Source organism: Tachypleus tridentatus, chromosome 7, assembly GCF_004210375.1.
Source record: "Tachypleus tridentatus isolate NWPU-2018 chromosome 7, ASM421037v1, whole genome shotgun sequence".
Classification (NCBI taxonomy): domain Eukaryota; kingdom Metazoa; phylum Arthropoda; class Merostomata; order Xiphosura; family Limulidae; genus Tachypleus; species Tachypleus tridentatus.
In genome coordinates this window covers 65,133,960-65,150,134 of record NC_134831.1, presented here as the reverse complement: position 1 = coordinate 65,150,134, position 16,175 = coordinate 65,133,960, and the positions used below count along the sequence as shown (strand labels likewise).

Below are 16,175 nucleotides of genomic sequence, written 5' to 3'. Positions count from 1 at the left end.
CCGACAAGACACCAGCCGATCGTCGAACCAGATTAAGGCCCTTACGGACGTAGAATGCAGCTCAAGAACAATAAAACGGCATCTACGAGAGAAAGGCTTTAAAAACCGTAAACGTCTTCAAAAGCCACGTCTCCTTCCACACCACGAAACAGCTCGGTTAAACTTTGCTGAGAAGCACCAAACACGGGACGTAGAAAAGTGGAAGAAGGTTTAGTTCTCTGATGAGAAAAAATTTAACCTGATCCCACCGGAGACATTTTCTACACGACACAGTAGAGGAGGTTCCATCATGATCTGGGGTGCTTTCTCCTTCCATGGAACAATGACCAATAACGTGATTCTTTTAGATCATCCAGCGTGTTCGCCCGAACTGAACCCCATTGAAACTGTTTGGGGATGGATGGCAAGAGAAGTCTATAGAAATGGACGTCAATTCCAAACAGTGCATGATCTTCGTGAAGCCATCTTCACCACTTGGAATGACATTCCAGCCAGCTTTCTGAAAACGCTTATATCGACCATGCCAAAGCGAATGTTTGCAGTTATTCGCAATGATGGCCGTGCAACTCACTACTGAGACCTCTTGTTGGGCATTTCCTACCCTGTTTAGGACTTTTTTTGGTATGGTCTTAAACTTTTGACCAGCTAGTATTTAGGCTAATTTCATAGAGTTCACATTTTCCCTATTAAATGCTAAAAAAGTTTTTTATTTTTATTTTCCCTTTTTTTATTTTCATCTTTCGAAGTTCTACTCAAATAGGTCGTTGAGTCTAACAATGCAAAATGCATATTTTTTCTTTATGTTCATTGGCCTTGAGAGTTTGGTTAGCAGTGTATATATATGTATTGAGTATTAGTCTTTAAGGGGAAAAAGACCCAGAAAATGTAATAACTTAAAAAATGAGAGAGAGAGATAATTCATTAAGATAATTATATCAGTGAATTAAATTCGCCCTAAGCCAGCAGTTAAAAATGTACAGTTTATTGTTATAACCCAGAAATGACACTGGCATAGTTTTTAAATATATCTGTATCACCAATATCTGTTGCCGTTACTTAATTTAAAACCCAAAACTATTTTCAGTGGATTAATGTATCTTCAATTAGTATGGCGTAAGCTGATTATTTGCGACAATATCAAAGTAAATTTGCTGTGTCTTGAAAATAAAGTATTATTGACTTTCATGCATCAGTTTTTCTTAAGTAACTTGCATGGAATGATTCCATAATCCGGATGTTTAAATACTAGTTGTTGTTAATAACTTTCTTAATCTTTATACCTAATGAAATATATAAACAAATAACGTTTCTAAAGTGATAAAGTAAGTACCTTTACTGGAAACGTTTGAGAAAATTATTTCTGCTGTTGAACGACAACTAATGTTTCTGCGATTACAAAATATCACTTATACTAAAGCGACATCTAGTAAACATAATTAGAAATAGACTATTTGTTATGTTGTCTCGAAACCATTTGTACTGCGTTTTAACTCCAGCCAAGCAAAAACATAATATATCAAATCGCACAATTTCCTAACAAGAATACTCACATGTACTTAATCGATTGTGTAAAATACAGAATAAAATGTATTCAAAATCTGACGCGAGACGATAGCAAATAAGGAAAACTTTTATTTCGACGTTTCGATGACTGTATTAGTTCAAAAGTATTCATAGAAAGTGAAGGTGCTCGTTACCTCAGACAAAACGTAATTCTACAATTTCACAGGAAAATATCTTATAGCACAAAATCCGTACACACCTATTTGATATTTTTACTGAAAATTTCGCCATATTAATACGAATGATGCTACATTTGTAAAATTAAAGAGGACAATTTTTGTTATTTTTGAATTTCATGCAAAGCTACTCAAGGGCTATCTGCACTAGCCGTCCCTAATTTAGCAGTGTAAGACTAGAGGGAAGGCAGCTAGTCATCACCACCCACCGCCAACTCTTGGGCTACTCTTTCACCAACGAATAGTGGGATTGACCGTACAATTATAACGCCCCCACGGCTGAAAGGGCGAGCATGTTTGGTGCGACGGGGATTCGAACCCGCGATCCTTGGATTACTAGTCAAACGCCTTAACCCACCTGGCCATGCCGGACTAAGAGGACAATAAAAAGGCAGAAACAAACACACGTGTTATGCAATCATATACAATGCCATGGAAAATACACAAGCCAAAGTAAAATCGAAAAAATCATTGATGTTATTAATTCGTGCTGTGATGTTTTAATCTAAACAAAATGAATTACATAACATCACCAGAAGTTATTTCATCTATAGTCTATGGGGTTATAATGTAAAAATCTGGGTTTCGATACCCGTGGTTGGCAGAGTACTGATCTTTCATCGTGTATCTTTGTGCTCAATAACAAACAAGTAATAACATTTATTCCCCTAGTGGCACAGCGAGATGTTTGCAGTCTAACACCGCAAGAAACTGGGTTTCGATATCCGTGGTAGGCAGAGCACAGATAGCCCTTTTCGTAGCTTTGTGCTTAATTCCAAAATATTCAATCAGCTTTCATCCATAATCATCAAATTTATAATGGACTATCTGTGATCTGCCTACCACGGGTATCGGAACTCAGTTTTGAGTATTGTAAGTCCACAGACATACCACTGTGACACTAGGAGAAAATAATGCTTTGCGTTTCGGCGTAAAGCTGAATACATAACGGTTTCTCTGCGTTAACTTTGCCGTCGGTATCAAGCCCCGAAGTACAGCCTTGTACCTCAAAGCCACCAAAGAGCACCTTCTTTAAAAGTTCCTTTACCCATCAGAAAATTTGTTTTTTAAATTGTTAACGAAGTCTTTGTTTAAGTTATCATAATAAATCAGTTTTATAATAATATATTACAATATAATTTTCTAAAAACACTTTTAACATACGTTACACTCTTTGCTGGCTCAGTGATAAGTCCGAGGACCTATAACGCTAAAAATCGAATTTCGATACCTCCTGTGGGTGGAGTACAAATACCCCATTGTTTAACGTCCTTCTTAACAAAACCAAGCACATGCATTTAAAATAATCACACTAAATATTTACAAATTAGAGAATTTTGTTAAAATTCATGCTGAATTAAATAGCGTCAGAAATCGCATGATTTCTACTTTTCAAATAACTCAATCGTGACACAGCTGTCTTGAGTAGAATAAACAAAAGTTAATTGTGTTTTTTCTAACAGAAACCACAACGACATTAACGTTACATACAATTGTATACTATGACAATAAACACGCACTATCATGGCGGCAACACAAATGTATTTACTTCATGTGATTGCTGTGGGGGCCTGACATGCTCAGGTGGTTCGGGCGTTCGACTCGTTATCTAAGTGTGGCAGATTCAAATTTTCGATACACCAAACATGCTTGCCCCTTCAGTCGTGAGGGCATTATAATGTTATGGTCAATTCCATTATTCGTTGGTAAAAAGTAGCCCACGAGCTAGCAGTGGATGGTGATGACTAGCTGCTTTCCCTCTAGTTTTATACTCTAATATTAAGGGCGGCTAGAGCAGATAGCCCTCGTGTAACTTGACGCGAAATTTAAAAAACAAACAAACAAACTGACTGTTATGCTAAACAGAAGGAATAAGTGTCCTTATTACTGACGTCATTATCACTTCAACCATTTCTCTCGCTTCATATACTGAATCCTGTCCATCTAATTTAAATATTTTATCAGTTATGAAATGAGAAATACAAACATTAATATCAAATAGCATTATGGAAAAAAATGCCATGTTAAAAAACAGTGAAATTAAAATGTTGTTAATAACTCATTTCAAATTATAAACATCTGTGTTATTTTTTAAACACCAATGCATTACCTAGTGTAATATTAACGTGATAATTAATTTGAAAACAAAATAAACAGCGTAAAATAAATATAGTTGTATTTCATAATTTTAAATTTCTATTGGTAAATATAGAAACTTTACCTTTAAATTTATCACAAGATTCGAAAGAATCATTACATTGCTGTAGGTGTGTGGAATGGTCGAGTCATTGCTACTTCTGGGGGCAAGTCTGATGGCATGTTCCCCCCAAAAAAATATCAGAAACTTTACTGTTATGAGATTGAATGTTGAGCCATTTTAAGGTCAAATACTGCAAACACACAAAGTAATGTACTGGATTACAACAATCAAATTTAATACATAAATTGCAGCTTTACACCATAAAAAAGTGGTCAGCTCACGGCTTGATGACCTCACTGTTTCCTACGGCCCTGCATTAAAGGAAAATAGAATATAACACCAAAATACATAAATCAATTGCAGTTGGCATTTTAGAATGTTTTATATATGTGTGAACTGTAAAAGGTTTCTATCATATAATATCCAGATCAGATTTTAGTTTTTATTTACAGACATAGAATTTAATGTCTGGTTGATTTCAGATAATTATTATCAGTTATGTCATAAATAATCAAATAAATCTGTGTCCAAATTAGAAAGTAAGTTATAAGAAAACAGATGTTGTGTAAACTAAAATCATATTATACTTATAAAACATCTAAGAACTGATTCAGAAATAATTTAAATTACTTCAAGGAAAAATGATTAAAATATTTGTTAGTAAAAAAAATGGCACGTACAACTTTTTATTGCTTTTAAACTTTTGTCCAAGGTGTATTATGATAATTAAATCTGATAAGACTTGCATATTTGGGAATCATAAGTTATACAGCATATAAAAATGGAAAAAATCCATGATTATTTTCAATCAGTTTACTTCATTACAAATTAAAATATACTGTAATATCATAGAATTTTTACAGGTTGTCCTTAACTAACGAAACCGGTCTGTTCTACATCGAGAAGCTTGAAATATAAATAGTTCCAAATTTCATATTCGAAACAAAACTACTTATATTTTTTAGTGGATGAAATATATATGTATTCGTCTCTGATTATCATGGCACTTTAAATAGCTATACAATATTAATAAATACAAATAATAGCCCACATAAAAGTCTGGTATGAACTGTCTGGCGATTCAGATTGAAACGACAGCAATAGCAAAAAGTACATAAATTAAATAGTGAGAAGGAAGCGCAATAGGTGGCGCATGATCGCCACTATTGCACAAGTTGCCATGACAACAGGATCGACAATGATATAGCTTCGTTTTTTCTCCTAATACGACGCATCCCTCTTGGCAATGGTTTGTGCAGTTCCTTTCTATAGACCAGAAAGAGGCGTCTTCTCCTGTAGGACCGTAGTCGATTCGCAAAACCTGTAAGACATGAACGCAGTTTCTAATCGATGTTGAGAATTACGTCACAAACATGTATTGATCACAGTACACGCGCTCTATCTTTGGAAGCAATATCGAGAAACTAATGAAACTTGAAATGTGGAAAGAAAAAATATATATATAAGCATCCTTTACATGAGCAAAAAATGATTACGTTTTTTATTAATACATTATTTATTCATTACCACCGAATCATTTTCGGAAATTGACTTACTGCACGAGAATAAAACAAAATAATAAAATTCACCTCGACTTGTCATCTGGAACTAAATCAGATAATGTATGGGAACCGAACAAGTTAACATTTTCATTAAATGCGAAGAGCAAAAAGTTAACCAGAACTAGAAATGAAACAGGTTAGTTTTGAATTTCGCGCAAAGCTACACGAGGGCTATCTGCGCTAGCCGTCCATAATTTAGTAGTGTAAAACTAGAAGGAAGGCAGCTAGTCATCACCACCCATCGCCAATTCTTGGGCTACTCTTTTACCAACGAATAGTGGGTTTGACCGTCACATTATAACGCCCCACACGGCTGAAAGGGCAAGCATATTTGGTGTGATGAGGATCTGAACCCTCATCCCTTGGATTACGAGTCGAGTGCCGTAACTACCGGAGCTAAACAGGTTAGTGAAAATACTGTTTTATTCTGTTAAACTGAAACAATTCGCCAAATCTGGGTCAATGTTTCGAAACGTTTATGTTATTTATAGTGTATAAAAGATTTTCTTTGGTTGGTTTCCAGTGTAAACACACAATTATATAATGTTCTGCCCACCATGGGCATTTATACCCAATTTTTAGTGTTGTAAGTCCGCAGATATACCGCTGTGCCACTGTTGGTAAAAACTAGTCCGAATTCGAAGAACAATATTTTTTTAATATAAAAAATAAATACTGTCTTCCGTTATGGAAATAAATACAGGTAATTTTAAAAGAAATTTATAAAATAAACCATACACACAATACTTAACTTCAAGCATATCTTTTCACATTAAATAACTCTTTATGCTAAATTTGTTTTGTTTTTCATAACAGAATATGATTTTTTAAGCAGGTCAAGTATCCCGGTGAGTCGGCGATAAATCTACGGTCTTACGATGCTAACATTCGAGGTTCGGTTCCTCGCGTTGGTCAAACCGCATCAGCCAACTGTGTAGCTCTACGATAAACGAAAACAGTAACTTCCGTGCAAGCGCAGTTCCGTGCTATGTTTACGCGAGATTAATACACTTTTGTTGTTGTTTGGTATTAATCACAAAGCTACACGGAGAGGTGTTTGTGCTCTGTCCATCACGGGTATCGAAACCCGGTTTCACACGATGTAAGTCCGCAGACGTGCCGCTGTGTTATAGGAAAATTTTTATGTTTAATCAGTTCATAAGAAACGACCGGCATGGCCAGGTGGTTAAGGCGCCCGACTCGTAAGCCGAAGGTCGTGAGTTCGAATCTCCATCACACCAAACATGCTCGCCCTTTCAGCCGTGGGGGCGTTATAATTAACGGTCAATCCCACTATTATTTGGTAAAAGAGTAGCACAAAAGTTGGCGGTGGGTGATGATCACTAACTGCCTTCCCTCTAATCTTACACTGTTAAATTAAGGACGGTTAGCGCAGATAGCCCTCGTGTAGCTTTGCGCGAAATTCAAAAGCAAACAAACCATAAGAAACTCTGAAAACAACTTGGCTTTATTTTTTCCATTATGTTTACAATTCTAAGAATAAAAAAAAAATACAAGAGGGAATCTTCAATAGCCGCGGCACTTGAAATTCTATTAAACAGGATTATAGTTATTTAATCTATGACTGTTTTTTTTATTAGCTCTACGTTTGTGCGCCAGCAATGCCAAGCGTGAGAAATGCTTATACCCCGTTTATTTAATTATTTTGTATTATTACTCATCAAGACCTTTACCAGCCTTCTCTCTCAAACTGAATTTCTTTTAGACGGGATTGGAATAAGTTAATCTATGAGAGCTTGTGTGTGGTCAAATACATCAATCGAGTCTTCTAAGTCGAAAACTGTAATTAAATCTCAAATTAGTTAAAAAGATGACAGAGCTATGAATTAGATTTTGTATTTGAAAACAAAAAACAAAACACTTGAGAGTCGTTCTACGAGCGGGCCATGCCGCGGCTAAAAAACACAATCAACAGTTTCAGCATGATTTAGTTTTCTATATACAAACTTAAAAATACACAACAAAAATAATATATTGCATGAATTTTAGTTTTTCAACCTATCAAGTTTTGTGAACCATTTAGGTGTAATTTAGTCTACATTAAAATTTATTTATCTATTTGTATTTTATTTTCGATATTCATAAGTTTCGAAACTGATTACCAATAATTTATGTAAGTACTTTTGTTGGAGTCACACATTAATGGAACTGACGCCTTGATGCCGTAATGTTTGTAATTTATTTCAATTACAAACCACTTTTGTCCCCCGCTAGTACAGCGGTACGTCTACGAATTTACAACGCTTAAATCAGGAGTTAGATTCCCTTCAATGGACTCAGCAGATAGCCCAATGTGGCTTTACTATAAGAAAACACACACACAAAAAAAAAAAACACCTTTTGGGAGTTTTCATTCGACTTTTGTCAATTTGAACTTTTGCAAGAAACTCTAGTTGCAAAATGTACTAATGGTACTAATTTAAGATTATATACATACAGTGTCATATTACATGATTAACATAAGTCAGGAACGCATTTGGTTGCTTTGTGTGTTTTTGTTTTGTTTTTCTTTACGTTCAATATGTAAAACAATATTAATGCAAGGAAATGTTTAGGTGTTTGAGACTGAAAAAGATTTTATGTCGACTTTTTTATTTACTGAATTGTTTACATGCTTTCGTATTGTTGGTAATATTGTCTTGACCTTATCTAGATATATGAGTAAACTCCACTTTTTTGTCACAACAATCGTATATAGGCTAATGCTGACTTCATACCTGCATAAACATATGGAAACAATTCGTCTTTATAATAGTTTTTGAAAACATTACAGGGGAACGCTGTTTCAACTGATATTTCTATGTCGATTCCCTCTTACAATGATGGCGCAGATAGCCTAGTTGCTTTGCGCCATAAAACACTAAACCAACCAACCAACTTACAATGACCAATGACTTATAAACTAAAATACCTTTCTCAACAAATACAGCCAGCCTGAAACAGGTCCCCCCGCTAGTACAGTGGTATGTCTACGGATTTACAACGCTAAAATTAGGGGTTCGATTATCCTCGATAGGCTCAGCAGATAGCCCAATGTGGCTTTACTATAAGAAAACACACACACAAAAAAAAAAACACCTTTTGGGAGTTTTCATTCGACTTTTGTCAATTTGAACTTTTGCAAGAAACTCTAGTTGCAAAATGTACTAATGGTACTAATTTAAGATTATATACATACAGTGTCATATTACATGATTAACATAAGTCAGGAACGCATTTGGTTGCTTTGTCTGTTTTTGTTTTGTTTTTCTTTACGTTCAATATGTAAAACAATATTAATACAAGGAAATGTTTAGGTGTTTGAGACTGAAAAAGATTTTATGTCGACTTTTTATTTACTGAATTGTTTACATGCTTTCGTATTGTTGGTAATATTGTCTTGACCTTATCTAGATATATGAGTAAACTCCACTTTTTTGTCACAACAATCGTATATAGGCTAATGTTGACTTCATACCTGCATAAACATATGGAAACAATTCGTCTTTATAATAGTTTTTGAAAACATTACAGGGGAACGCTGTTTCAACTGATATTTCTATGTCGATTCCCTCTTACAATGATGGCGCAGATAGCCTAGTTGCTTTGCGCCATAAAACACTAAACCAACCAACCAACTTACAATGACCAATGACTTATAAACTAAAATACCTTTCTCAACAAATACAGCCAGCCTGAAACAGGTCCCCCCGCTAGTACAGTGGTATGTCTACGGATTTACAACGCTAAAATTAGGGGTTCGATTATCCTCGATAGGCTCAGCGGATAGCCCAATGTGGCTTTGCTATAAGAAAACACGAACAAGCTTGAAACGGTGTTAATTGAACGAAACGTGTCATTAGCAATAAATCTGACATATACAGTGTGAATGTAATATTATAATTATAATACACTATAATTTTGGAAAATACTTTTGCAATTAGATAAAGAACATTAGTATTTAGAAACATAATAAACCTTATAGTAATGTCTTATATATGACCAATATAACTATAACCATTCTTCGTTGGCTTGTAAAAAAGTGTATACAATATAAGAAAAGAACAGATGAAAATTATATATATTTAATGTAGAAATATAAAAGCGCCATCAAGTGCACATAATTCTAAAATGGGTTTCTAGTATCTTACCGTGCAGAACATTTCATCGGGACCACATACACGTTGAAGAGAGCGCGAGACATTTGTGGGAAGAGTAAGACAGGACTCTCCATCAAAAATTGTACTACAGAAGTAGCAAGTGTTGTTTGGAGCCACTACACCAAACTTGTTTGTCCTCGAAACGGCTATACGAGACAAAATAAACATGTATATGTACCTCCTGGGATGGTGATAAAATGACTGACAGAATAATCATCACACATTTTTATCCTGCAAGTAGAAACTACTTTGAAACATTAAAATATTAAAGATATAAACGCTTTGATAGTAAAACAGGTAAAAATATACCAGTTGCATGTTTTATAGTTTCTGTCTTAAACATGTATTTCTAATAGCATTATCTATAAACTATTTACTTATATATTATTTTGATAACTGATGATACACATAAGTTATTCCTGAGAAACAAGCACTTTTGCCATTTTTCCTAACGAAACTCACACAATATAATATTACTTACCAAACACAAGTTGAAATTTATGGATTAAGTTTTACAACTAGTATGACAATATTAATTATATATAAATCAAATCTAGAGCCTTATAGAGCAAAACAATATGATGTCTTGATATCAAACTGGAATTGATGGTGTTCTCACCTCTGTGGACATCGAATACAACTTTACAATATTAATCTTCAAATCAATAACATCCATCCTGTTACCCAATAGTATAATATACTGCACACAAATACTAAGTTATCACATTGGCAAGTCGTGTTTTTTAACTATACATGGAAGTGTTTACACACATGTTAAATCGACATATAAATCTACACTCTCTACTACACGCTTATACTTAAATATCACGTTGTGAATAATGGGCAACTGTTTTATTTTCGTGTGTTTACGCGATACCACCTACTGTTTGAGCTATTGTACAATTTTGACTTTTTTTGCTCAAGCATTTTTCGACAGATATTATTTCTTTAAAAATATATTTCAGTCCTAAAAGTTTATCTATGATACTGTCGAATTTTTATTATAATTGCTTAAAAACTTCAAGATATACAGCTATCAAGAAGTAAAATTTACCACACTTGGCACGTCTTACAATCTCGCACAGTTGTAAAACACATATTCCAATTTTAACTTATCGTTAATGAAAATATGAAATAACAAAGTTTCAAACAGTGTAACCACTTTTTTTTTTTCATTAGATTTCTCTCAAATAGCTCCAACCATTTAATTATCTCAATATACATATGGTTAGATAAAAGAATTCTGAACACCCTAAAATACGAACTAATTACACTGACAATGTAGTAATGTCAGCTAGAAAGAAAACAGTTTTGTGTAACAGAGAAGACACCATTACAGGGGAAGCAAGGCTAAGAAATTTCTTTATTTTTACACCCTTGTAAGTTTGCTAAATATCTGAATAAATGTCTGAAAGTTTTTGCCTAAATATGTTTTCTTTAAATTCATTCTAAGTTTTGTTACTGTAGCTTCAATAGAAAAGTACGGCTGTGTCTCCACAAAGCTTAAACCACCTCCATCTAATTACATAGTAAGGCAAAACACGTGAGTTGCTTTTAAAAACAGTTAATTCTCATAAGTACTTTATATCTTTGTACATTTATTACAGATATACCAAATTATAATAAAATGTCGGAAACTTTAATGTAGTCTATCTTCATTTCAACAGCAACTTTTCATACTGTTTTGGCATGTACTTAAAAATAACTATGGAAAATTACAATAAACCGAGAATTATCAAATATTTTACAATTAAGTCTGTGTGTGTATGCATGGTGGGTTCAAAATTTCAATGTAATTTTTTTATTTTGCGTAAATACTAATAACAAATTTCATAACTAAACAACCTAATCTCCAACTATAAGTACATTGGACAATGAATATGTCATTTTTGCTATGTTTTTCAGTTAAACATTTAATATAAAATCTTACCACAAAAATGAAATGAAAATTAATCAGGTAAGTCGATAATGTTAATGTATACAGCAAGTTACACATGCTAAATGCTGTAAAGTCTAATAAACGTATAAATAAGTCTTACCATGGCATAAAATCGAAAATTTTAAAAGCAAAAACAGTGCATACAATAACGAAAGATGTAGAACTTCTAAACACTTCATTTCCAGATGGGCAGGATGACAAGGGACAGTGCTAAGTACGCATTATATCCGTTCGACACAACCCCATAAGTAAGATCACTGGAAAGAGAAATACCACCAATATTTGCATAATGATTTACATTAAAAACTTTATCACATGAAAATGATTTTTGAATTAATGTCCTTAGTGCACACAACGTGTTTTTTTTTTGTTTTGTTATATAGTAAATAAAGTACTCATGCCAACCATCTTGTCGTAGCCTAGCGTCAACGTCAGTCGATCGAGAACAATTGCGTTGTCTGGCAAATAGAAAACGTGAAACTGGTTTACCACAGCAAACGAAAAATAATGAACATGAAAAACAAAAGAATCTATAACATGGCCATTTTTACATTAAAGCTGTTATAAATGTAAAAATATTCGAAAAATAATTTACGTTTCTATATATATATATATATAATGCTAAATTAGGATTTGGTATAAAAAAGTGATTAAAATACTATGTGATAAGGTAATCGTAATGTAGGCTAAACAGATTTGTCTGTTTATAATTAAACACAAAGCTACACAATGAGCTATCTGTGTTCTGCCCACCACGAGTATCGAAACCCGGTTTTTAGTATTGTAAGTCTGCAGACATGCCGCTGTGCCACTTGGGGCCAGCTAAAGGTAAAGCACTTGTATAAAAGAGAGGACATTTGTATCTCATTTCCTGAGATGCTCACTTCGCCTTTGAAAAAATATTATTACTTTAGGGTAATCACATTTTGATATCAGGCATGGCCGAGCGCGTTAGTCGTGCGACTCGTAATCTGAGAGTCGCGGGTTCGCATCTCAGTCGCGCTAAACATGCTCGCCCTTTCAGCCGTGGGGGTGTTATAATGTTACGATCAATTCCACTGTTCGTTGCTACAAGAGTAGCCCAAGAGTTGACGGTGGGTGGTGATGACTAGCTCCCTTCCCTCTAGTCTTACACTGCAAAATTAGGGACGGCTCAGGTTTCTCTTCCTGGTTGGGAGTTGTGCAGTAGGCTAACAATTTACTCACTTAAAAAACCAGCCTGTTAATGAATCCGCAAGCGATTGCGGCCCTATGTTCCTTCATGGAATCGAGTGGTTTAATGTAAATGTAATCACATTTTTCGTTTAATAAACACCAAAGAGATTACAAAACAATAACGACAAGTTACAAATATTTATGAAATGCTAACTTTAAACTAATAGTTAACAATATAAAACTACCATAAAATAAGCTTATAGTCTTGTTCTTAACCAACAAAAGTTGATAAAAAATATGGTGAGCATTGAATATAACTGGAATGTAATTCTGTGGAAAGAGAAACATTGAATGGAGAAAACAACTTGTTTGTTTTGAATTTCGTGCAAAGCTACTCGAATCACCACCCACCGTCAACTCTTGGGCTACTATTTTACCAACGAATAGTGGGATTGACCGTTATATCATAACGCCCCTAGGGCTGGAAGGGCGAGGACGTTTGGCGAGACCCTCAGATTACGAGTCGCACGCCTAAACACGCTTGGCCATGCCAGGACAAAGAGAAAAGACAGCTACTATTAATGTAAAAAAAAACAAAAAACAACAAAAAAAACTTAGTATTATAAAATAGCATAGGTAATAAATATGTATAAATGTGTTATACTAAAATATTTACATTACAGTTGCAGTCTGTTCTCTTTGTGAAGATTACCAATTAACGTATTTAAAATATACATTTTACAACTTTAATAAAATACCTGCCTGGAAAAACAAAGTATTATTTAATTCTTATATAAATTTTAGATGACGTGGCTGAGTAAATGAAAATTCAAAATATCATACGTGAAACAGTGTTAACCAATTGTGATGTAGTCACGGGTAAAATCTTATTTTTAGAAAAAATGAAGTTTAAACATGTACTTCCATTTGAAATAACGAACGTCATTCCTTATTGAATTTGACCTCATGTTGCTAAAAAAACAAGATGGGTCAAATGTTGAAACTTAATTTACACATTGCAGAGCATGCTCTAGTAAAGTCCAGTTACAGATAATTTTCCACTCTCCTATCTTCCATGCGACTTGTTGCGCGTGCATCAGAGTATCTTGCATAACAGAAGCTTATTTAGTTAACTATATCATATTTATTTTTACGTTTCTCTCTAAATACATAGTTCCCATTGATCGGAAAGTATTCTTATTATCATAAGCTCTGCTTTTTAACCATAAGTGGCCCGGTATGGTCAGATGGGTTAAGGCGTTCGACTCGTAATCTGAGTGTCGCGGGTTCGAATCCCAGTCGCATCAAACATGCTCGCCCTTTCAGTCGTAGGGGCGTTATAATGTGTCGGTCAATCCCACTATTCGTTGGTAAAATAGTAGCCCAGAGTTGGCGATGGGTGGTGATGACTAGCTGCCTTTTCTCTAGTCTTACACTGTAAAATTAGGGACGGCTATGGCAGATAGCCCTCCAGTAGCTTTGCGCAAAATTAAAAAACAATCAATCATAATTCGGTTGAGGAGATGTGGAAGGATACATGTTGAAATTAATTCTAAAAATACAAATTCAAATAAGATACTTATTTCTGAAATGCTGAAAAGAAAAATACCCATGAAGTACCTTTACTCACCTTAAGTGAGAACCAATAAACATGAAAACAACAAAATATATAATAATGAAACTTCGTCAGGGTAGGAAGATAAAAATATACCTTACAAAAAACATGTGATCAAGCATAATTGGAGTAGAATCCAGACAGAATAAATAATAATAATTTGCAGGTTTGATTTCGATGGTACCACTTCATTCGTGGTACTCTTTAACTCAAACAAAGAGTTCTGTTTTGTACCGGTTTTATTGAACCTATGGAGTTAACAATGGAACACAGGCATTGTTATAAACATATAGTAGGAATTCTATACCCTGCTGATGAAGTTACGTTTAACGGGTGAGCAGCACATTCAGTATTATAAAAGGTTATACTGGAGTGAAAATAGCTCCTTTTCATCCATATTGAAATGATGATTCACAAACAGACCAAATTACCAGGTACTTAGAGAGAACCAAAAAATACTTAGGTATTTCCCAATAATAAGCTCAGCAACGTTGGAATAGTTCACTGAGAATATCAAAATATAAATAATTACATAAATAATAATAAAGATATGTATGATGCCTATCCTGGTTGGAGCCGAGAAATTTAGTTATAACAGTAGTTATGCTTTCCATATCTCTACTTCCGCATACAAACATGCAAGCACAGGTGGGATTGGTACCTGCCGAGACATCATCAGCCACTAGCTGGCACCATCTGTCACTTCGAAAAGACAACAATCTCATGTAGATCAAGCTCAAAGATTAAATTTTATTTGGGACAAATATAGGTTTAAGTAACATGCGAGAATCCCAAGTACACGAATTCATACACGGAATTCCACAGAATCAGATATCACGAATTATATATGTATATATATTTGTTTTCCTATAATCCAATAATTTCTCAACCTTAGATATACCTAGATTTGTGAATACTGGTATTTAGTGATGTAGAAATAATTGCGGTACTTCTGATATTGGTTAAAGAGTATACCATAAGACGATTCAATATGTCTACAGATCTTCGATAGATAATATAATGCTGTATTTAATTATCTTAGCTTCATTATTTAGTAATATCTGTTTTTAGACTCAAAATTATTCATAATTCCAGATACCGTGAAAATGATTAACAAAATATAGGTGTTGGACAAAATATACAGTCTCACAAAATATGGATTCCATCCAAATGTAGCAAATGGAATCCATAAAAAATACAGTAATTTGATGATGTAAATTGCAAAAAATATATAAATACACCCACATGATAAATAGTTAGGTATCCACTAAAGGGTACAAAGAACATAAGGCTAAAGACATAGTCAAATGGGAAATGTAATAAGCCGTTTTAACTTGAAATCTACGCTTTAGGTGGTAGGAGCCGTCACAATAAATAAACAGATTAGTTTCAAAAGATAATTCATTAATGTGGATGAAGCAAGAGCCATGAAACTAAAACAATTATAAGGTATAAACAACCAATGTTGCTTCACTCGAAAATAATTCATTTATTGTAACATTGAAACAAATATACCTGACCACAAATAGAAAATCAAGGTTAGTCAGAGTAGGTAACAAAACAGGAGAAAACAACAAACAGCACAACCATCTCTTGAAACCCAAGTTTATTAGGAAGGTCCTGTCAGAAAGAAATACAGAACTTTCCTGGATAAAACAAATTAATATGAGAAGCATCAACAGCAAGTCTGATCAATTCTTCTCAGAAGCAACAAAATAAGAATACTTATTCATGGAAAGCTGGTAGAATGAACAAGTTGCAAAAGGTTCAATAGGAGGCATTAAAAATCTTAAAACCAGATATAA

General features: G+C 34.1%; 1 protein-coding gene across 2 annotated transcripts; it reads right to left on the bottom strand.

Annotated features, from left to right (window-relative positions):
• Positions 1-4,150: 4,150 nt before the first annotated feature.
• Positions 4,151-12,090, bottom strand: LOC143255845 (uncharacterized). Of its 2 annotated transcripts, XM_076512166.1 has the most exons (4): positions 12,006-12,090; positions 11,701-11,857; positions 9,653-9,807; positions 4,151-5,260 (listed from the first exon to the last, which is right to left on the bottom strand). In XM_076512166.1, exons 2-4 carry the CDS (start codon positions 11,777-11,779, stop codon positions 5,021-5,023), a joined length of 474 nt encoding a protein of 157 aa, XP_076368281.1. In that variant the 5' UTR covers positions 11,780-11,857; positions 12,006-12,090; the 3' UTR covers positions 4,151-5,020. The 2 variants fall into 2 exon arrangements, with proteins under 2 accessions (XP_076368281.1, XP_076368280.1); XM_076512165.1 differs by having other exon boundaries at positions 11,701-12,051.
• Between the last annotated feature and the right edge of the window lie 4,085 nt (positions 12,091-16,175).

Coding starts and splice junctions, on each gene's coding strand:
- LOC143255845 (XM_076512166.1), bottom strand. CDS start 11,779: ATGAAGTGTTTAGAAGTTCTACATCTTTCGTTATTGTATGCACTGTTT. Junction 9,808..11,700: donor ATTTTCGATTTTATGCCATG/GTAAGACTTATT, acceptor TGTCTCGTATAG/CCGTTTCGAGGACAAACAAG. Junction 5,261..9,652: donor CCGATGAAATGTTCTGCACG/GTAAGATACTAG, acceptor CATGTCTTACAG/GTTTTGCGAATCGACTACGG.